The following is a 24,755-nucleotide window of genomic DNA, read 5'->3' on the forward strand; positions in this document are numbered from 1 at the left end:
ACTTTACATCCTTCTAACTTCTAAATATTGTCTCTAATTCTATCGACAAGGGCACAGGCTCCTTAAATGGTAGCAGTCAGTGTGGTCAACCCCTTTGCGTATATGTTCGCAATCCCTGAAAAAGGCTGCAAATTGGGTTAATATGTTACCCATTGTGCAGATGGGACAATGTGACTCAGAAACTTTGGTTATATACCCTGACAATGGCCACTTGGCAAAGAAGTGGCAGAACAGGGGAGATGAGTTATTTATTTTTACCTACCTACCTACCTACCTACCTACCTACCTACTTATTGCTTCAGAGCCTAAAACATGTTCACCATGAAATACCGAGATTATGGTTTGACATCTGCACAGCACCCAGCACATTGCTTGGTATTTCTCATCAGATCCTGCACGTGCACTTACGCACGCACGTGCACACAGGCACACACAGGGGTGCAGGCGCACACGTGCATAGGAAAGCATGGAGGAATAAAATCGCCATAATGTGCTCATTCTTGTCTCTCAGCAAAAGTGAGAGGGCGGGGGGGAGTTAGGTAGAGAAAGACACCTGTGTCATTTCAAATGAACTTAGGTAAATTGAGGAACTTCAATTATAAAGTTTCCACCTATTTTTATCCTTAGAAATGATGTGAGTACAATTAGCGTTATTTATGTCATCTGCATTCTTCGAGATGGGGAACCTGAGGCTGACGGCTGTTGAGTACCTATTCTAAGGTCACATGACTGATATGCAGTAGCCCAAGACAAGTGATGCCTGTGCTCTTCATGGGCACCCTGCTGTCTTCGCTCTGGCACCGTTGCAGTGAGGACCCAGGCGGGAGGAAAATGCCGGGTTGGCCATGACTCCCCATAACAAGCTGAGCTGCCATTAGACACGAAGTGTGTGCAGACTGACGGGCCTCATCGGTGCAGTTGGTATCACTCCCTTTCCACATCACCTCCCAACCACTGCAGTAAATACTATATATTTACTATATATAAAGTAACTACTATAAGACATGCATACTTACTCTAAGGCTAGAAATTCTTAACCCTGCCACTCTTGACTTGTTAGGACCTTGGGAAAGTTTCACACCTTCCCTGCACAATCGGTATCACCATATGTAAAAATGTTCTGAGGAGAAGATCAGGTGCATGAGGGTATGAAAAATGTCACCTACTATATAAATAAATTATCATATTTCATTGTCTTCAGAGTCTTAGGAAAGTCCTCTTTTTTTTTTTGTTTTTGTTTTTGTTTTACTGACTCCTCCAGTTCCTTACAGTGACAAGAAAGTAATAAACCGTCACATGCATTTTAACTCACTTTGTGTTGGTTAGTAGAGTCATGAAGTGTCACAGTGGGAAGGGCACTTAGGGAACATCAAATATAACGCACTAAGGTTAAAGAAGAGAAATTGAGGTCCATTAAAATGTGTAAGTAAGTTGTTCAAGGTCACAGAGAGTCTGTGTTGGAGCCAGAAGCAGAATGGTGGCTCCCACCTCCCAGCCTTGCCCTTCCCACTCACAAACTCCTCTCTGCTTACAAGGGTCTCTGCAGCAGGTTTAGCCAAATGTACTTCTTTTATCATGGGTCCTCTGACATAATATGGACACCAGTGATACTAACTATTCATTGAGGTGGAATATTCTATTCATTCAACAACTACTCCTTCCATGTTTCCTGGGTGCCAGGTATTGTTCTAGGCACTTGGGGCATAAAGTGGTGAATTAAACAAAGAAGGATCCCTCCCTCATGGAGCTCACATTCTACTGACAGAGGCAGATAGTAAACAAACAAATAGGAAGAAAATATCAGGTAGTAATAACCTCTGTGCAGAATATTAAAATAGGATGAAGTGATAAAAAATGATAGAGTATATACTTTAGTTGTATGTAAAAATTTTTAAATGTTTTATTATTTTGAGAGAGTGAGTGAGCATGAGTGGGGGAGGGGAAGAAAGAGAGAGAGAGAGAGAGAGAGAGAGAGAGATTCCCAAGAAAGCTCTGTGCTGTTAACATAGAGCCCAACTCAGAGCTCGATCACGAACCATGAGCTCATGATGAGCCAAAATCAAGAGTCAGACACTTAACCGACTGAGCCACCCAGGCACCCCAGTTGTATGTAAAATTTAAGTTGCATCTAATCATGGGAAGAGGAACAAAATTTTTGAGTAGAGAAAACAGAGAGTGCATCTGTTTAAGATGTAGAGGGCTAGTTTCTCAAGGAATAGAATAAAAGGTTTAGGGAGGGCGTAGGAGAACATGAAGTGGGGAGTGGGCTCAGCCTGCAGAGCTCTATAGGCCATGGTAAGGAGTCTGAGAAGGATTTAAAGCCAGTTTCATATAATCTCATTTTGGGAAGATCATCACATTGTCTGCTGTGTGAGATAGAAAATGTAGGGAGGTAGGGTAAGGGTGGGATAGGAGAGGAGTTAACAGTGGAAATGAAGGGAAAAGGCTGGGGTCAAAGTCAGCTGTGACTGATGAGTTTGAATATTTGCTGATGTATACTGGATGGGGAACAGAGACAGTAAGGAGGGAATGAGTCCTAGGCTTTGGCCTTGAGAAACTGGATGGTGTCCTTCATTGAAATGAAAAAAAAAAAAAAAATAGATGAATGAATTTGAGTGGTCGGCAGTGGGAGTGGGGTGGGCATAGACTTAACTGTAACACTTTCAACAGTGCTATTAGGTAAGAAAATATCACATTTACAAATACCTAAACTTTAGTTTAGAAGTCAGTATGCCCATAAATCAAGAAGAGACAGATCCCAAAATTCAACTTTTTCACCAGTCATAAAATAGGATTCTGAGACCCTCACCTGGTAGCCAGAAGAACTAATATTCCTCTTGCTCTTTGGAAAATGTGATAAAATACTAGCTAAAATAACAGTAGTATCTTGAATGTCTACTATATGCAAGACACAACATCTGTCTTATTACATTTACAGATAATGAAACTGAGGCTCAGAGAGTCCATGTAATATGCTCACACGCTCAGAGCTAAGAAGTAGAAAAAGTAAAATTTAAAACCATTTTCTATGATTCCAAAATTCATGCTCTTTTCATGTTGTTGCCACTGTACTATATCTTTGTTTATATAAAATTTTTAATGTTTATTTATTTTTGAGAGACAGAGAGAGACAGAGTGCAAGTGGGGGAGGGAGAGAAAGAGAGAAAAAGACACAGTCTGAAGCAGGCTTCAGGCTCTGAGCTGTCAGCACAGAACCAGACACCGGGCTTGAACTCACGAACTGCCAGACCATGACCTGAACCGAAGTCGGGCAATTAACTGACTGAGCTACCCAGGCACCCCACCACTATACTACATCTTAAAATTAAAAAAAAAAAAAAAAAGAACCCTGTTTCCTGTAAGTACTCAAGATAAACTAAGTGAACACAGCATTTCATAGAGTGGTGAGAAAAATAAAAACTTTATCTCATACAGGGTCTAAATGTTGATTATTGAGCAATCCACATTGACTACTGAAGTAATCAATGGTCTGGAAAGCAATTTATTTGCAACCAGACACATATCTCTTGAATTGATGTGGGGTATTTTTTATTTCCCTTAGATACACACCCACATCTCTAGCTCCTCTAAGGTGTAGGTCTTCTTTGTAAAATCCACCCACATCTAATTTTGACTTTATGTCCCTAGCAAAACACCAAGAGTGAATTATTAGGACATTAGGAAAGGTGGCTTTCATGAACAGTAAAATGCATTGACTTGATTCATGTGATAGTCTGTTTATATTTTTTAAAGACCTATGGCAAACTCCTATAAACACATTTTAGCCATGCTATTTTAAGGGTAACAAAAGTCCCTAAGAGGGAAAAATGGAGAGTCAGACACATTTCCTGCTTGAACTAGAACTGACTTATTGGCCAGCAGGACAGTAGAGTGCAAACATCTACACAGAGTTGTAGAGATATGGATTTGACTCCTGATTCTGCCTTCCATTTGCTCTGTTCCTTAGGCTGGTTGACTATCTATACGAAATTTTAAAGAACATATGAGTGTCCATTCACTCACCCCATGAAAAGATGGAATGAAATTGACATCCCCTTGAATGTGGGCCAGTGTGAGTGACTATCTTATAATTAGAAAATGGCAGAAATAATAAGGCATGACTTTCAACACTAGGTAAGAAAATGCAATCTAGGTTCAGCCTTCCCCTCTCCCTCTCTGGGGATATTTTCCCTGAGACCCCGTCACTGTGTTATGAGAAAGCCAAGCAGCCACATGGAACGACCACATGCCCAACTGAGGACTCAGCCAACAGCCAGCGCCAACTGAGTGAGTGAGCTCTCAGCACACACCCAGCGCCAGCCCCAGCCCCTGGTGACCCAGGGTGGAGCAGAGATGGGCAAATCCTGCTGGCACCTGCCCAAACTTCAGATGAGTGGACAAGATGGATGTTACCATCGTTTTAAAGTGCTAAGTTTTAAGTTTAAGTTTGTTAAATAACAGTTGATAATCAGAACAGAAGATGAACCTTTTCTGTGAGTAACTAAATATTATTTTCAGTCCCTCTGTGAGACCTTTCTTCTTTTGCTGCATGTTAGTCTGGAATGTACATGGAGGTTAAAGTCAAAGACATTTATTTGGAACTGGTCTCCAGTATTTAGTATCTATAAGACCCCGGGCAGACCACCTAAGTTATTAGAGCCTCACTTCCGTGAAAAAATGAGAATGATAATACAGACTTCATAAGACCATTGAGAGGATTAAGTGAGATAATGCATTAGAAATGCCATCCAGAAAGAAGGCTCCCAGTAGCCAGGAACCAAAATCAACAGCAGCAGTGGTAATACCAAAGAGTATGCCTTACAGGAGTCATGATCTTGTTTACGATTCTTGCTGTACCTAAAGTAGAAATAATCTTTTGTTAAAGAGATTTCAAATACTGCCCTGGTATTTTTGTTTTGCAGGTGTCATGCCACAGTTTTGTGATATTGATTATGCTGTTCCTGTGACAAAATTGTTTTAAGTAGAAAGGTGACGACATGGCTTAACAAAAGGACTATGGATTTGGGGATCAATTATACATGTATGTGCACACATGTGTGTGTATGTTGGAGGGAGGGAAGGAAGGAAGGAAGGAAAGGAGGAAGAAAGGAAGGAAGGGATGAAGGGAGGGAGGAAGAAAAGGGAGGGAAGGGTGTGCTGCAAAGGACAAGGATTCCAGCTCCCATAGAGACCTCCTCTAGAATTTGTGAATGTGGTGGGGGTAGGTGGGAAGTAGTAAAATAATGGGTGAAGGGGCCAATGCAATCTCAACTCAGTGTAATTGGGGGAACAAGGACAAAAGTTCTGCCATGAATCAGAAGCAATCAGAGGTGGCCTCTAAGACTTTTGCTGACAGTGCTCAGCTAGACTGTGGGGATCAGGGCTATATAAGACAAGGCTTCTGTCCTCGGAGAGCTAGTAGCTATTTCTAGCTCATCAGGCATAAGGAGTGACCTAAACTGTCTATGGACTTAGCAAATTACAGACACCTGGTTTAGCCTGACTTAAATAAACTGACATTAGCCTTTGGATTTGAAATAGGAAGAGGAAGAGTGAGCAATCCTTTGCTTCAATGTTCCGGTGACTTCCCTGCGCACTCAGGATAAAACCCGTAGCCCTAGACCTGTCATGATCTGGTTTCTGGATACCGCAGCCTCATTCTCCTATCACCCCATTCCTTCTTCTCTCTCCACTAGCCTCACTGGCCCTCTTGCTGTTCCTCTGCCTGGAATCTTCTGTCCCAGATATCACATGGCCCACACCTTCTCTTTACCCAAGATTCTGATGGTGTGCCCCTCCTAGTCCAGGGAGCTTTCCTACCCTGTTATGAAACAGAATTCCCCAGGCCTGGTCACTCTCAGGATCCTTGTGCTTCTCAACTTTTCTCCTTCATGCTGTTCATGAACTGAGCATGTGTGGGGGTGGGGGTGGGGGTGGGAGTGTTCGTGTGTGTTTGGTCTGTCTCTCTCATAACTTGCTACAATCATGGGGGCAGGAACTCTGTTTTTTCAGTGTTTCATTCCCACCAGACAGAAAAGTATGTGATACCAAATGGAGAGAACCAATAAGTGCTTATTGTTTGAAAGAAAATATAATCATCTGTTAATATTTGTACCATGCTTGGTACAAATACTGGGGACAAAGAGTTTTAGGTTTAGTTAACTCCAGAGTACCCTGAAAAGCTACCTGTTTCTATCCATGATTTGACTTTTCTCTATCACAATTCCTTAACTAGATTTATAAGTCTGATCATTTGTTTTGTACACATCTGAAACCAAATATTACAAATGCACAAGAGGGTTTGTACACACAAGTGCATTTGTAGATATATTTGGACATACACAAAGCATATAATATGTATGTATACAATTACATAATATACATTATATAGCATATACGTTATAGTGTGTGGTATGTATATATGATATATTCATACATGCTACACTATATATTTATATATAATCTAAACTATATATCAACATTATATATATATATGTGTGTGTATATATATATATATATATATATATATATATATACCCTTGTATATATGTATACATATATATAGCCAGTTAGCTGCATACTCACTAAAATATCATTAATTAAGGGAAAAGAACAAAATTGAAAGTTTTGGAAGAGTTTAAAAGAAATAGGATTTAATCACTTTCAAATCCATTGGGACATAGCTGGGTAAAGCAATCGACCCCAAGTGGAAACCACTCATGTGCCTGCCTGAATGGATGGATGGATGGATGGATGGACAGGAATGATGTTAGCCCATTACAGGTAGGGAAATGGGGACTCTGAAGCACTCTAGGGGACTAAGTAACTAGTTCTACTGAGGAACTTAATCCTCATGGCAAACTTGTTTGCTTGGCTGATTTGCTTGGTAAATGCTTTCTTTCCAGAACCAAAGTAAACTCCAGCTCAATATATCTTATGGCTATTAATTTCAATGTAATGGAGTCTCAATTTTCCTATGTATTTTCAAACTATTTCAGTGTTCGTATGTTTCAATTATGACTTTTTACCTCTGCCTTAGAGAGCTCACAGTTTTATTGGGGAGAATATTCCCAAATAGAGTTTCACTCCACAGAGGGGTTAAGTATAAAAAGATGCAAACGCCACATAAACTCCAATGAGAGAATCTAATGAGGAAAGTCATGGTGCCATGGAGACTATGGAAGAGATTTTTGGGATAGACAGGGCTTTCGGTCCTCATCCCCACCAGCGACCTGGGCACTGGGTTCCCCCAGGTGATCACCTTCCTCTGCCCCTTTCAATCTTGTCTTCCTTATGGGTTATAGAGCTAACTGGCCAAGTATTAAAGCATCCTCCAGATCGTGGACTCAATATTTCTTTCTGTGTCTTCTATGTGTTTCCTAAGCTGGGTTCTATTTTATTTCATATGTACATCACATGTTGCCCTCAGGACCCCAGCCTTGGGCAAAACTCCCAGGAAGATGCTGGCAGTGAGAAAGGCCTGGGCTCAACCAGGGTAGCCCTTGTTCCTGGGGACAATGTTCCTGGCCACCTCCTATCCTGGTGACAAGGTGCCCTGAGCACTGTCAGGCTGCTGATTCCTGTCCTGGAAACTATTCTGTAGCACAGGACCGTAGGCCCTGCATGAAGTCCAGGGTAGTAAGTAGAAGCCCAGGGAAAATGACTACAAAGATGCATGGGAATGGCAAAGACACCTTTCCCATGGACCTCTGAGGCTTGGAATTCTGGCCCTTCAGAGAGTTTGTAGCGTAACTCTTCAGTTAAAGAGACAAATGACACATTCCATTGGCTGGCGCTTATCAGCAACCCTGCGGAAGGATATCAGAGGAAACTGCCAGAAAAATGACAGTGTCATGGTTCAGTCACTGACTGAATGAAAAATACACAGAGGTGAACCAAGCCTGAACTTCTCCTGCCTGTCTTCCTTTTCCTTCTCCCCCTGCTGCTCCTAGACACCTGGAACCAAATCCAGAGCTGAGAGCAGACAGAAAGAGGCTCCGGGAATGCCCTTGTGGGGGTCCTCGGGGCCACCCTGGGAAGGTATGCATGAGCCCTGGATGCAGCTGAACCTCAGGAAGAATGCTGCACCCCCTTTGAAGATACCCAGGGATTCTCCCTAATTCAAGCCACCCTGATGATCACAGGGCCTCAGACTACTTGACTTACTTCTAACTTGACTTACTAACTACTTGACTTACTTGACTTTCCCAGACTACTTGACTTGCTTCTAACTTCTGGATCTGTGAGGTCTGCACAGTGTATCAGAAATGGCATCCCTGGTTTGACCACAGGTGAAGCTGGGTCCCAGAACCTGATCTCCCTCCCTCCCTCCCTCCCTCTCTCTCTCCCTCTCTCTCTCTCTCTTTTCTTTTTTTTTTTTTTTTTTTTTTTTTTTTATAAGACAGCCAATCTGCGGTATTTTATTATAACAGCCTAACAAAAGCAGTCCACTAGGCCCTGGCTGGGGATTCATTCATGTTCCCACAATGGTACCTGGTTGTCTGCCCGTTTCTGGGAGGTAAGCACCACTGAGTCAGGATATATCCCTGCACTGAAGGCTGTGAGGTTGAGGCCACATCTCTAAGGGGCTCTCTGTCTGCAGTCCTCACCCACAAGCAGTGCCTGGTTTATACAAGCCAGCTCGCCAAAAAAAAAAAGCAGACACTGGGTGCACATGTCCATTGTCCTCGTTCACGTACCTCATTTGATTCATAACCCCTGGGGCAAAAGAGGATTCATGAGCATTCTCAACCCCAAGACACAGATAGTATCTTCTCACTGTGTTTCTGTGAACATGCATGTGGGAAAATGTCCGGAAGAATGCATACCTAAGTGCAACATTGGTCTCTCTGGGTGGTGAGATTATCTGCATGCGGAGTTATAATTATTATAATTCTTCAATTTATACCACTGAAGTAGAAATAAAATCATCCTTTGAACCTATTTCTCATGGCAGTGCAAATCTGGACCTTCTCCGCTGGGACTGAAGCTGTGAGCAAGGAAAGAAATACGACACCCGCATTTGTTGAACACCTGATAAGTACCAGGCACAGTACCAGGACGAAATCGCTCAGGTGCTGAAATTGCTAGTGGAAAGGTAGCAACGTGCACAAGTTTCTCGAAGTAGTAAGAGGCAGAGTCCCTCTCAATATGTGCCCCCAAATCCATGCCCTTGCACTTGAATATACTCAGGGATCTGATGACAGTTGACTTAGGGGAAAAAAAAAAAGCACATACAAAGGCAATGGTGTCACCAAATTGATATCACACGATACATACACTAAAGGGAATCCGTGGTCAGAATGAACATTACCCCATTTTTCTGAAAATTCCACCAAACACAATCCTCAGAAAACTAGAAACCACTCAAGGAAAAGAGGGTAGGTTGGTTTTCCAGACACAGGTACTCTGAATAGTGCCGAGAGTGACAGGCGCAGGCTTGGCAGCCAGAATAGAGAGACATGGGAACACGTATCAACACGGAGCCTCTCAAGCAGCACATCTGAGGACACCGGGGAGGGCCAGCACCCAGTGCCTCAGATCCAATCGGCCCTGTGAGCATGGCTGAAGCCAAGGAGAGTACGGTAATTGATTTTCACAATGATGATCTCTAGTCATCAAGAAAAGGTTACATTTTATGTTCAGAACCCTCTGTTTAAGAAAGCAGGGAAGCATGTAATCCATTTGAGAAAGATTTTCATTTCAAATAGTTAAAAATTCTTTGAAAAGATTTTTGGTGCTTAAAGGGATAAGTGACACTTATCTGGAAAATTCACTTATGTGGAACAACGTCTTTCCTAAAGATTCTAGATCAGTGAGGCGGCATGTTATATTTAGTTAGGCTTCTATCACTTCTCCTTTGTTGACATTCCCACTGTCTAATCTTCTTCGGCCTTTCAAACTTCCTAACTTCTAAGCATAATGGGGTTGTAAGTTTCTTGAGATGACAGATTGTGACACCCATTCTTGGATATTCTATGTCCCTGTGGTTCTTGGCTTTTTTCTTTTTCTTTTTCTTTTTCTTTTTCTTTTCTTTATTTCTTTTTTTTAAACTTTTTTTTAACATTTATTTATTTTTGAGACAGAGGGAGACAGAGCATGAACGGGGATGGGTCAGAGAGAGAGGGAGACAAAGAATCTGAAACAGGCTCCAGGCTCTGAGCAGTCAGCACAGAGCCCGACGCGGGGCTTGAACTCACATACCGCGAAATCGGGACCTGAGCCGAAGTCAGACGCTTAACCGACTGAGCCACCCAGGCGCCCCTCTTTTTTTTTTTTAAGACCATGGAACAGATGATAAACTGATAGTCACAGAAAATGATGGACTCCCAGAGTACCCATGAACTTTGACAAAGCCCTCCTGACATTTTGCAAAAAAACCCTTTTGGGTTCTGGTAAAAGTCCTAGAAGTCTGTTTGCTTGTTGTTGTTGTTGTTGTTGTTTTTCTAACAGCAACCTTATTTTTAAAAAGAGTCATTTCCATGCAGGCCTGTACTTTCCAGGTAACACTAGAGCTGGGAACACACAGGACCGTCCCTGCCTATCCTGCTGGCCTCCTTGCCCAACACCACGTCCCTCTGCATATCTTGCCCTGGAAAGAACTCATTGCTTTTTGGTGAATGTGCTGAGATCCTTCGTGCTTTCTCATATGCTATTCCCTTTCCCAGAGAAATCTCTTCCCAAGTCCACACCTTCTATGTCTAGTTTAAATGCTCTCTTTGAGTACTGCTGCTCTCAAGAACCTTCTCATTCTCTCAGCTGTTGGAGGACGGGTGTGGTCTTCTTTGTCTTTTTGCATATCAGGATGGAACTGTGAGAGGCTGCAAAGCTCGCTCTGGGCCACACCTGGGAGTCAGAGCCAGGATGAGAAATCCATCCCTGGTCCTCTCCCGACCTTGTTTCCTTCTGCGGCAGGGTGAACAACCATCACTGCAGCCCCCTCGTGGGCAGACACCCCTGTCCTCGACATTCTGTGTTTGGGAAGCCTATCTGTTGTCAGCCCTTGTGGCCCACGCAGAGGAGCAGGGACTAGCCTTACCTGGCGTGTTGAGCAGGCGGGACCTTCTGCAGTGGTAGGCTACCTCCTGCTCACAGTGCTCTGAGCCATCAATCATGGCTTCCAGCTGTTCCATGCTGCCACCATAATCCAAGGCCATGGTGTAGGGCTTCTCTGGGTCGGCGCCCCGCACCCGGGTCAGCTCTGTGTTGTTGTGCTGCACTGATGTCCAAATCTTGTCCTCTGTCCAGAAAACACAACCCAAGGAAGAAGACATCAGAAGGAAGGTCAAAAGGGGATCATGCTTATATACCTCAATAAAGCCAGAGGTGTGGGGAGGAGGTGGGGAAGAGATCACTCAAGCAATGTAATACTTGGCTCCACGTGGGGCAATCAATCACCACTACAGTGCTCTACCTGTGCAAAAAACAAACAAAAAAAATGACCAGAGGATTTCTGTTTCTCATAAAGCTCTGCCTTAATTTAATATGGGGGTTAATAGGGGCACCAGAGTGGCTCAGTCAGTTAAGCATCTGACTTTGGTTCAGGTCATAATCTTGAGGTTTGTGAGTTCGAGCCCCGCATCAGGCTCTGTGCTGACAGCTCAGAGCCTGGCACCTGCTTCGGATTCTGTGTCTCCCTCTCTCTCTGCCCCTCTCCTGCTTGCACTGTGTGTGTGTGTCTCTCTCTCTCTCTCTCAAAAATAAACATTTAAAAAATATGCGGGTTAATAATCACGGGAGCTAAACTTGTGGAACCCCTTATGCTAAGCACTTAATGCCCGTTATCTCATTTTAAAGTGACATTACCTAAATCAGAAGGAAGTTAGAAATGCCATGTTAGAAATGAAGGAAAAGTGAGAAGAATTGAACAGCTTACCCTCAAGCAAATGACCAAGCAAGAATAGGAACATAAGGTGTCTGACCACACAAAAAAAAGCCCAGTAGCTTCCAGGTACTGACACACACTTCCCCACAAGACACACACTAGCATAGATAATTGTCTCACAGAAACACAAGTATCCCACTGAATGTTTGCTGCACATAGAAAGACCTATGTATAGAAGGTATCTGTAAAATACACCTGATTAACAAGGGTGAGGTTATGTGATCCATGCTGTTCATACAAGGTACTTAGATGAAGTTCCTTTTTGCTTTAATTCTCTATGCTACCTCTAGTTACCAAAAAAATATTTTAAGAGGTTTGCATAAAAATTCACATGCAGAGATGAGGACCTTTACAGCAGGTTTGGAGAATGTGTGTTACCTCCTATAGGTAAGAATGGATGGTGAGGAGAGAGCAGAGACATTTGAGTTTTAGAGCTTGAGAGATATGTATTTGAAACCTACCCCCACCAATGACAGGCTTGGACAAGTCACTTCACTTTTCTAGGGCTCAGTTTTATTATCAGTAGAAAAAAGAAAGAAGAAAGAAAGAAAGAAAGAAAGAAAGAAAGAAAGAAGAAAGAAAGAAAGAAAGAAAGAAAGAAAGAAAGAAAGAAAGAAAGAAAGAAAGAAAGAAAGAAAGAGATACCAGCAGGAATTTAATACGGAATAGCAACCCAGCATATGAAGTCGCAAGGCATGGTCTGAGATCCATCAGACATTCTGTACTAATAACCTACACTAAAACGTTGACTGCAATGGGACATAGAATTTCATTCCAAACACGTTCACAAATAAAGCAAATGAGGAAATAGGAAGACTTAAAAAGCTTTTGTCATCCGAGAATCTTGCCCACATAATAACATCATTACTCTTCATAGATTCTCAGAGCTGAAAAAGAACTTACCATAGACATCATGTGGTTTCCTCCTACTTTGACCTCCTAGTTTTACAAAGGAGGAAATCAAGGTCTAGGAAGTAAAGAAATGACCCAGGGCATACCTATAGACAATAATGATAAGGGCTGATACTGAAAGTAACTATTATTAATTAGTACTACTAAGAAGCAGGATTGTGGCTGTTGGCATATTTAACTGGAAAGGAAAAACACAGGCCACCAAGACCCCCAATTTTAATACTTTTTCTACCATAATTCTGTGGGTGACTTGGATTAAGTAACTTTACTGCTCTGCTCTTCTGTTTCAATATATTAGAAGGAGGGACAGAAAGAAATTTGGTTTCCATTGTCTCTAAAGTATTTTCCAACTTCAAAAAAGGAAATAGTGCTTGCAGCCAAAAAATTAAACTCTGTTCAAACGTTCTAAATCATCTTCAGACTATTCCCTAAAACCAGCCCACTGATAACCACGTATCTCCAATGTTTCACACAGGCAGGATTACATGTTCTATAAATTCTCAAAAAACATACTAGAATGAAGGTTATTAGATTCTGACTGAAAGTAAAGATAGGATGTTGATTCTAATTTGTAAAAATAATGTTACACAAACAATTAACATGAAACTCAAAAAATGTTCATGCCAATATAAACAAACACTGATAATTACCAGAGAAAAGTGATTGTTCATTAATACAATATCGTGGACAGAGAAATAAAGACTGAGAGTTTTTAAATGTCCACGGTGCTCAGAAGAAGAAAAGAACCACCTGGTTTAATGTATAATAGATATTGTGTTACTTTTTCGTGTAAGGACATTTTACATACCTTATCCCTGGTACATATAACATTCCACCACGGTAAATACTGATAGATAGAAAGACAGAGAGACATAGACACAGGTACAGCTATGGATACAGACACAAACATACTCATAGAGATATAGATATATGAAGGCTTAGAGAGAGACAATAAACTTGTCCCCAGTCTCACTGTGTCATCTGATGCCAGAAGTGGTCCACACAGCATCATTAAATCCTACGAATTTAGATTTCCCTCCAAATACACACAGATTCTTATACCCATACATCCATTCATCTGATTATTCATGCATTCATTCATTGATTTGCTGATTCATTTACTCACTGACTCATTTTGCCAGAGTCACATTCTATCTTTAGCAAGATGGAAAAGGAAGATGTGTAGGAGAGACAACATTTCATCTTAAAGCCACTAATGTTGCCAACCCTGACTTCTGGAACCTGAGGGTGAATGGCAGTTCTAATAACTCAACTACTGGCACTTTTTGATATATGCAAATATACAGGAGATACAAAAGAACAATTAAGAGGTCCAAAGGGCCCCCTGTGATTTACCCAGACATCACAAGCCCTACAAATGCAGGATGAGTTATAAGAGGAGAGAGGATTATGTGAAACCTAGAGCTTCTTAGCTGGCTTTCCTTTCAAAGATGCCCTTTGTCCTCTGATTATTTGTTCCCCCTGGGAGTTAGAAGAAGAAAGATTGAAAAGAAGGAGGTAATTGGATACTATTTCTTCTTGCTTTCTGTTATTTTCCCCCCTCAGTTTCACTGATAGCAGGTGTAGATTAAGTCCTGCACTTTGACAAAATATTAAAGGCGAGGGTCAATGCCACTCATGAAAGTTAGCTTTGGTGCCTGATGCCCCTGATGTCTGGTCTAAGATGGGGATAGGCAGTTTTAGCTAAGGGGTGTCGATGTGAACTGTAGCTCTAAAGATTTTCAAACAAGAAAGATTCATTTGGAACTGTCTTCTAGGTGGGCGGAGATGGGAATCTACTCACAGACTCACAGGTGCTTTAACTGAAATTGAACCCATGAAGCTAAATGTTCAAGATGGTCAAATTGGTCACGGGCTGGTGGATATTAGTGGACGCAGACTGGGTTCTGGAGTTAGAAGATCTGGATTTGTGTACCAGGTTGACAGTTACTAGTTAAGCAGAATTGGTCAAATTATTACTTCTCTAAAGTCCAGTTTCCTCATCAGTAGCATCTGGAGAGCAGAAATGAACGCCAACTGTACCACGTGGTTGTAAAGTGAGGGGATTTGTGTGAGAAGGTCCATTAGTGCCTGAATTATCAAGCATCCCACAGAAATCTGTACGTGCCTGTTATATAAAGGATATATCAGCTCTGTCCACAAGGATCCCACACAGCAGATGCTGTTATTATTAACAATAGCATCAAGGAGGAAACGGCCTCTGGTGGCTGTCACAGTAGTTCTTACCGTGTTCTGTAGTTCACCAGTAGTTCTGGGTTCTTTCCCAGAACATAAAGTAGGACACATGAGACACTGAAGGAGAGGGTAGGGGGCAAACTGAGACTAGCCCTCTCTTTGCAGATCCTTGGGGAAACCACGCCAGTTTCAAGAGACCTGGACTAGGAAATGCTCCTTTCTTGAAGTTCTGTGAACTTGAACTCCCACACAAGGAAACCAATGGAGGTTTCCCTACAATGCAAGAAGGACCAGTTACACTCAGGGACAGAGAAATATATACTCTAAATGCTGTGATTGGGAGAACATCATGAATGCCTCCAGGCTCCAGGCATCATCCTCTACTGGTCTGCCTCCAGACCAGACCCTATACCACAGGCCATGTATTCTGGTCTCTAGAGATGCATCTAGGGCTTCAAGGTGCCACAAGATAGCAGCATGGCTTTCGACACCTGCCTGTCTGATTAGAAACTACGTTCCGCTAAATGTCAGCACTGAGGCTTTGGGCAGGTTGTTAACCTCGGAAATGTCCACACTGGAAAATGGGATACCAATATCAGTCATTTTATCCATGATCATATCCCAGTGATTTGGCATCACGTTTTACTTGAACACAAGGCAGGCTGAATGGCATGCAGAAGAGTAAAGAACGTCTACATTAGAACTCTTCTGTAACATGAGGTCCAGCACCCAGACTGCATTCTTTAAAGAATTGAGGGTGGGAGCTCACCTGGAAAATAAGGTTAGCAGGTGGGATGGACTGCATTTTCTTGTCATATAGCTGCTGCTAATAACTTATTACCATCTTGTTCAATCATCTTTTCCCTTTGGAATCGTCTCCTGTGTCTCTGTATTTATTTGGTGTCCCTTGCATTTCCTGGACTGTAGTCAATGGAATTTGTTGGTCCTGGAAAACACTGCCCTTGATACCACTTTCGGCTACCCAATCCAGTCTCTATTATTTCTTCCTGTTGACTACCATTCAGTCCCACGATAAGCAGCATAGCCCCATCTTTCTAACTTGCTCAAAGGAATACATGTATTAAGTTATCCAAGATAAATTCTCCGCTTCAGGGAAAACTGCATTTAGAGATTTTTGAGCTGGCAGGAATCTAGCCCATTCATTAAGGATCGTAACGGCAATTATATATTTGCTTTTTTTAATGTGATACTTAGTTTGCAAATATTTTCCATTTCATAGATCCCCTTTTTATTTAGTTGCACACTTCCTTTGCTGTGCAGAAACTTTTTAGTTTGATGTAGTCCCACTTGTCGATTTTTGCCTTTCTTGTTTCTACTTTTGATGACATATCCGAAAAAACTGTTGACAAGACCACTGTCAAGGAGCAACTTCCCTGTGTTTCTGGGATTTTTATGGTATCAAGTGTTATGTTTAAGTCGTTAATTTATTTCGAGTTAATTTTTGTGAGTGGTATAAATAAGGGCCCAAGTGTTTTTGTTTGTTTGTTTGTTTTTGCATGTGGCTGTCCAGTTTCCCCAGCACCATTAGTTGAAGAGACTATTCTTTCCCCTTTGAGTGTTCTTGGCTCCTTTGTCAAATATTAATTGAAAACATTTGTGGGGGGTGTAATTCTGGGCTCTCCATTCTGTTCTGTTGGTCTATGTGTCTATTTTTATGGCTGTATCCTACTATTTTAATTACTAGAGCTTTGAGGAAGTGGGGAGATGTTGTTTAAGGGTGTCCAATGTACTGGCGTGAGTGTGAATGATCTCATGAGCCAGACCCACACCAGCTATTATGCCTGCCTTTATTCCTCAAGGAGTTACAGGCCATGAGGTATCAAGAAAGCTTGTGGAATAAAATTCTATAGCATCATTTCACAGACATAACAGAGTATAGTGATTCAGGCTGGCAAAGCCATTTCTCAAACCGCACTGTGAATTTAGTTTTGAAGTCTGTCTTCCCATAAAGCTATGAGATCTCCCAAAATGTAAAGTGTATCATTCATTCTTATTTTCAAATATGTGCCTAGGTAGTGCTGGGCCAGCCACAGGAGTACCTGCCCCGAAGGATAATGCACTGCCTAACTCTTTAAAAGCTTATCATCATTTAGGGGTGGGGGTTGTGCATAGAAGAAAGACAAATGTCTCAGGCTATGGTACTTACTCTTCAGATTATAAGTAAGTGGGATTACCCAGAGACCGGGGGGGGGGGGCAGGTTTGGGAGTGGCTGTGTTAGAGAAGCCTGCCAGCAGAGAATGCATGGTTTTCCTTGAGAATGGACAGAGCAACAGAAGCCTTTCACTCTCAGACCTCCAGAACCTGGGCTGTCATGGGGCACTGCGTAGGATTTCAGGAAACTGTTGTCAAGGGACAAGATTAGTTAATCACTTTGCTTTCTGCCAGGTTTTTTCCTCCAGCACTTCCAAAGCAGCTCTTCTATGCATGTGTAGTGGTCCAACGGTCCAAATGTAAAAGAAGTTTCAAGTTATGAGATCAATATACACAGACATTCAATATGACCACCAACATTATCGACAAGAGAAAAGAAAAAGAGGTTGCATAGTAGAAATGCTGTGATGTTCTGAAACATTGTGTATTATCATCTCTCTTGTGAAATCCTTCCCGGTAATCACCCCAGAAATTCTTCTGTGAACGCACATCCTGGGTCTCTCCATGAACTCCTGGTTTCTCTTGCTCTATTTCAGAAGCTGTAAACTGTTTACCTACAAAGCCAGAATTTAATTTCTTTCATATCTTTTCTCTCATTTTATCTGATTGCTATTATTATTGTGATGATCATTATTATTATTAATAATAGCAGTAATTATAGATGATGTAAGCTGTTCTATCTGTTACCATGGAGATCGTCATGGAGAAGAAAGAACAAACAAAAGGAAAGTAAAGAAGGAGAGAGAGAGACATGAAATAACTCTGATTAATGAGACCTCATTCTACACACATATCTGTCTCTTTGCAGGACCAAAAAAATGTGCAATTTTTCTATCACAACGTATGGGAGGAAGGGAAGTCTACAGATTGTCAATACCCAGCTTAATTGAACTTAAATCACTGTGGGGAGCTGTTTATAGTCCTTTGAAAAGTGTGCCAATTCACTTATGCTCCTATTGTAATAAAGCAAGTCTATATTATGGTCCCTGGGGTCACTTCTGGTAGTTATCTATGTTGACAAAGTGAATTTTCTATGCCAGGGGTAAAGGCAGTTCAAATAATCCTCAAGCCACTGCCTGTACCACTCATTTGCCATCTATGCATGCACAGCTTACTGACATCTCTTGTCATTCTGCATTGATAGTTATTTAATTTTTCATATGTTTGTACCTTATCTCTCCATTTAAAGCACGGGCAACGGCCGCTGAGTAAATGTCTGCTTGGCGGGGGCTTCCCTGGTTAATGGAGGCAGATGTGGGGGAGAAAAGCGAGGGGTCTGGGATGGGTAGGCCTGGCCAGCTCTGCCATGGACTACATTCCTGAACATGGCAGAGACATTTAACCTCCCCAAGCCTCAGTCTTGTCCTCTGTAAACTGGCTATGACCCTCTGAGCAGTGGTGATGCGTGGATGGAACAAAACGTACAGGGCGGAGCTGGACACACAGCCTGGCCCTGGGTACCAGACGGTAAATCAAAGTCCACCTTCTGATGAAGCCATTCGGGGAGCATCAGAAAGGGTCATTTCAGCATCAGAGACAGGCGTGGGAACCTGTGCTGAGGGGGTCAGCACCCTCCACCCCCAACCTGTAAAGGGAAGAGGGACACTTGGTGTAAAACAATGTCCAACTCCTTTAAACGGCCTCGGATTCCCACAGGAGCTGTCTTCCCTCTCAGGTGGATCAGCCAGCTGCCTGGGCGAGAATCCACCCGTGCGGTGCTAAAACCACTGCAGATGTGGCTGCTTTCAGCGTCTGGCCTTCTGCTGCTGAGGGGAGCGCATTACCGGTTTATAGCCCCAGCTCTGCCCACCACCCGCCCCCTGCTCCCCTGCATTAGCTGGAACACAGACACCAGGGCGCGGGGGGGGGGGGGGGGTACGGGGGAGGGCGGAGGGTAGCGACGCGCTGCTCTGGCCATTACTGCGCTTCCACCTGCCTGCGCGGGCCACGCTTTACGACTTCCAGACAACATACTTGACTGTGATTTATTCTCCTACTTCGCTGGAGCCTTTACTTTTTATGTACCTTTTTGGGGGGTTATTTTTCTCTTGTCTTGCTTTAAAATAGGTGGTATGATCACAGAGACCTGGGTAATCTGTTTTACGGTCTTGGAGTGGGCGGGGGGGGGGTAGTTGAAACAGATCACGCGCACATCCTATCATGTTTGTTTGTTGCTCATGGGCTTCTTCAAGGAAAATGTAGTAAATGTCTGGAGTGTGCAGAGCATTATCTTAGGGACTGGAAAGGAAAGATGAGGGGCATGGGGGCTGAATGACACTCTGGACGCTTAAGCCCAAGGCATTCACAGCTGGTTCTGGGAGCAAAGGTCCCAAGGAAGCTGAAAGTCCAGCAGCATGGAGCCAGAGGGGTGGGTGTGGACACACCCACTGCACCTGCCCTCTGGGCAGGGGACAGGAGAAAGGACCATCCACATGGAAATCACCTGGTGGGGCTGGTGGGCCACCTTTGGTTGCTGTTAGTATTACTTAAGAAATCTCTAGGAATACATCGGTAGCAGGTACTGTTTGGTGCATGCTGAGGAAAAACTGGCACTCACATAGATCTAAATCCAGTTCCTACATCTGTCACTTACTAGCTGAATGATGCTGGACGTTCTCTTCCACCGTTCTGGACCTCTGATTTCTCAAAACACAAGCAAGAAGTGATCTCTACCTCACACTTGATGTGTTTTCAATGAGATAAACACAGAAAATACAGCCCAGTATCTGGGACACAAGTACACCATGAGTAGTAGTTTCCATCCCTTTTTTTTTTTTTAATTTTTTTTTTTTAATGTTTATTTATTTTTGAGACAGAGAGAGACAGAGCATGAACGGGGGAGGGGCAGAGAGAGAGGGAGACACAGAATCGGAAGCAGGCTCCAGGCTCCGAGCCATCAACCCAGAGCCCGACGCGGGGCTCGAACTCACGGACCGTGAGATCGTGACCCGGGCTGAAGTCGGACGCTTAACAGACTGAGCCACCCAGGTGCCGCTTCCATCCCTTTTTAAAGAAGGTCTAATGTTGGGGTTTCTGGGTGGCTCAGTCTGTTGAGCGTCCCACTTTTGATTTCAGCTCCGGTCATGAACCCAGGGCCATGGGATCAGGCCTCATGTCGGGCTCCACTCTGAGCACGGAGCCTGCTTAACATTCTCTCTCTCCCTCTGCCCCTCTCCCCCATATGTACCCTCTCACAAACAAACAAACAAACAAATAAAAGAATCGCCACTGTAGCCAAGATTGAAGTTAGGAGCCCAAAAGGGAGACTATTGACTGCAAAGTCTTCCCCATGGTCCTAGTCCTGAGGAGGGATATCCAAGGGCAGCATTCACATCTCCTTTCACAAGGTCACAAAGGAAGACAAGGCTTCTGTAAATCTCAGACTGTCTACTTACTCTGCTCTCACGGATTTTAGATTCTGGATCTAGAGGTGATTGACAAAAAGTAACTCAAAGAGGCACATGGAATGATTTGTCTTTCTTTCAGCTGACATCTCTGCTCCAGAGCTCATCACAGTATAAATGATATTGCCAGAGTGCCAGTGTCTTCTCCAGGGGGAAGCCTGTTCTGACTCCACCAGCAACCTGCTCTCTTCTTACTCAGCAACCATTGTTAACGATCTGTTTACTCAACCTCCCCCCCCCCACCTGCTACACGGTAAGTTCCACGAGGCAAAAAGACTGTCATGTAAGTTGTTGTATGCCAAATACCTGACCCACAGTGGGCATTCACTTACCACGGAATGAAACATCCCACACAACCAGGGTTTTACTGACTTCAGTGACAGCTCTTGAAATTAGCAGGGAAGTGATACAGGATGTGAAAGTATGTTTAGACATATACTTGAAATTCTGCTCTGCAGCCCAGAATATCTGTTGTGAGAGCAGCATATTGAAAAAAAAAATCACATATCTATCATGAGGTGTCTGAATGAATAAAGCATAGTTAATTTGCACAGTGAAATACTATGCAGTTATAATAAATACCACACAACACCTTTCTAAACTGATTTATGATACGGCCCAGGAAGCACTGTAAAGTGACAAGATCAAAGCACCGAGGTGCAAAGACTATGCTACATTTTGTGCAAGAATAAAGAAGAAATAGAAATACACACAGGAAGGATAAACCAATATAAATGGTGACCTGGATAAGATGGGTAAGAAGAGGGTGAATACAATAGGAGAGAGAGTAAGACATCTTTGGTCAACCATCTTATATATAATATAAATATAAAAATATATTCATATATTATGTAAATATATAAATACAAGTATATATAAATATGTATATTTAGCTTTTGTAACATGCAAATATTTTGCATAATCAAAATATGGGATTAAATCAAAAGGATAAATAGAGGGAAAACCTAAAATTGAACATTAAGCAGAAACAAAAAGCCTCCCTGTATATTAAACAGACAAAATAATCACAAATAAGGAAATATTAATTCAAGTAACTTTTCAATGAGGTATTCTGTCTAGCTATACCCCCTTGGTAAAATATATTCTGAGAACAAAAATTAAAATTCAGGAAATGCTACACTTTATTTTGTTATTGGTAGCGAATGGTTGATGTGACTCTGAATCTATTTTGTGTATATTGTCAGGTGGAACAAATGAATAAATATATTGGTATTGTTGAGACAGGTTCTCACTGTGAGACAAGAGAGATCCATATAGAAGAGAGAACTATGAGGGAAAATCTAATGGTGCTGTATTTGCATTGGCTATAACCATAAGAAATCATAATTTAAACACAAGTGCGCACACACACACACACACACACACACACACCAACGCACATTTTCTAGTTCGGTCCACTGAAATAGACTAGAAGTAATAAGAAAACCTCACACCTAGATCCTAATTTTTAAATACCATTTGCTACAAAAAAGGAGCAATGTTTTTTGTTGTTGTTGTTGTTTTTGTTTTTGTTTTTGAGAAAAAAGTGAGTCTGGGTCTAGGTAGGGCAAGTTCAAGGGAATATCTGGTGCTAGAAACAAGGAAGTACTCCAAGATTAATGGAGGCAGGTAACAAAGCCATAGGAGCAGAATTAGCCGGAGTAGGACTAGCTACATTTGGGGAAACTGGAACACAAAGAACATCATGATAATGGTAACAACATTTTAAAATGAAATAATTTATGAGTCTAGATGAGTCTAGAGTGACATAAGAGAGGTGGAGGCAGGGCAAGGAATAAAAAGCTATTCTGAAAAAAAAAAAAAAAGCTCTTCTGTAGAGAAGAGTACAGAATGACAGCTGAAAATGCAGAAGGAATTATAGGATTAGTAAAACAACATTTTACAAATTCCAGTGTGATAACATATGGGTCAGGGTCATTCCCGGATTGGGAGGATACGTTGAGGAAGGAGATACTCACACAGCGTCTGCATATAACCCCACAGACAACTCACTGACTATAAATCACCTTCACAGTGCAGAGATCTGGCAGGAGTGTGTTAGCCGGTGTTGGGGCTGAATTGCCCCAATAACATCATGTACCTAATAATGAGATGCACTAAAGAGGACAGACATCACCCATGAGGTTTTCTTGCCAAAGCATTCCAACGATAAAGAAATTATCAGAAAAAAAATCTAAAAAAAATATGGAATATTTTTCTTAACAACTGGCTAGTACACTTCACAAAAAGTTGATGTAATGAAAGCCATACAGAAGAGATGGGTTGGGGGAAGGGAGTTTCTAGTTAAAAGGGACTAAAAGGATATGACCATCAAATTTAAACATGTGGACACTGCTTGAATCCTGAAGAGAAATACAAAACCAGATAACCCTGTACGGACAAGACTGACTCTACATTGAACAGTTTTGGTTGGAATAATGTTTATGTTCTTATGTACGATTTTAGTATTGTGGTTATGTAGGATAATACCTTTGTTCTTAAAGATATAAACTGAAGTCTTTAGGTTTCAAAGATCAGTATGTTGACAACTTACTTTCAAATAGTTCACAAAAAAAAGAAGAAGCATTTTTTAAAGTTTATTTATTTTGAGAGAAAGAACATGAGCAGGGTAGGGAGAGAGAGAAATGGGGAGAAAGAATCCCAAGGAGGCTCCACATTGTCAGCACAGAGCCTGATGTGGAGCGCGATCCCATGAACCTTGAGATCATAACCTGAGCTGAAATCAAGAGTCAGATGCTTAACCAACTGAGCCACCCAGGTGCCCCAAGAAGCATTTTATACCAGGAGGAAGGGATGTGGGGAGGGAGGAGAGGGAGAGAGAGAGAGAGAGAGAGAGAGAGAGAGAGAAAGTGAAGGTCACACAAATGAGCAAGTATGGCAGAATTTTAACACTTGGAAAAGTTGGGTGAAAGGCGTATGGGTGTTCATTTTAGTGTTCTTTCAACTTTTCTGTAAGTTTGAACATTTTAGAATAAATACATTTGGGAGGAAAAGATAATGCTTTGTGCAGCACTACGCCTGTAGTAAGTGTTCCAAGCTATTCCACTGTGCTCTGACAAATTCTTGTGCATGTGCCCTTATACCAACACACACATGGCTGAGGACTAATTATCCAAATAATTATCAAGTGGCAAAAATTAGTATCAAACTCAACTGTTCATACATGGTAGCGCATCCATTCTCAAGTGCATATTTATTAATAATGTTGAATTAATTTTCATGAGTGCTTTCAGTATATCAGGTGTTGTGCGCTTGTAAAAGTAATTAGTTATTATTTTCATTACTGCATCCCCAGAAACCAGAGTCAAGGTTGCTGATGATAGAGTAGTAAAAATAAGTAACAATTATCATGTATTAGGTATATAATGCCAGGCATTTTTTTTTTCTTACGGGTTATCATGATCTCATATAAACTTCATAACCACCTTAAAAAATAGGTTATATTATTCATTACAGAGAGGAAACTCAGGAACAGAGAAGCTGAGTAACTTAACATCACCAAAATCGAGAAAACTAAGAAGTATCAGTGGTCGGATTCAAACCAAGCCCAAGCTCTTTACGACCACGCTAGATTTGGTGTATGTTAGTCTATTACATGCATTGAAGGTGGAGTCATGAGAATTGTTATAGGCCAAGAAGCTTTATAAGAGAAAGAGAGGAGAGCCTGGTCTAAAGAAGGAGGTGAGGGAATGGTATTCCAGAAGAACAGAACCAGGTACAAGACCCAAGACCTGAGGTCTGGACAGAACATTCAGACCTGGCACTGTTAAACCCATGTGGAACTGTCCCCCAGGCCACTAACCAGCCAATGTCTTTTGCCAGCTTCTTTCTGCAAATACATGTAACATATCCAAATGCTTGCATACTGACAGCACAAGGCTGACTGGTGCTCCCGTGACTTGAGAAGGAGGAACAAGGCTCCCAGACAAATGGACCCTCTGCTTCCCCTACTTCACAGAGCGTAGAATCACAAGCTGCTAGCACATCCTGGCTGTTTTACAGTTTGGAATGTCTAGACTGACTTTGATTCATGATCTCTCCCTGGAATCCTGGGCTCAGAGCAAAAGTGAACAAAAGAAAGCAAGCGTTTGGGGAGGCACCTTTGACTGACACTTGTTATTTCACTCTTCCAGACAAGGAAAGTGTCCTGCCCAATGGTGGCAGG

General features: G+C 42.2%; 1 protein-coding gene across 3 annotated transcripts in view; it reads right to left on the reverse strand.

Annotated features, from left to right (window-relative positions):
* Positions 1-24,755, reverse strand: part of CNTNAP5 (contactin associated protein family member 5) — an 811,538-nt gene that overhangs the window by 236,871 nt on the left and 549,912 nt on the right. For all 3 annotated transcript variants that reach the window (XM_086718348.1, XM_086718347.1, XM_086718349.1), the window contains one exon: positions 11,039-11,239. In XM_086718348.1, the coding sequence (XP_086574474.1) occupies positions 11,039-11,239 (201 nt within the window). The remainder of the gene's footprint in view (positions 1-11,038; positions 11,240-24,755) is intronic.

This window comes from Puma concolor, chromosome C1, assembly GCF_028749965.1.
Source record: "Puma concolor isolate L17-30 chromosome C1, mPumCon1.1.hap2, whole genome shotgun sequence".
Lineage (NCBI taxonomy): Eukaryota > Metazoa > Chordata > Mammalia > Carnivora > Felidae > Puma > Puma concolor.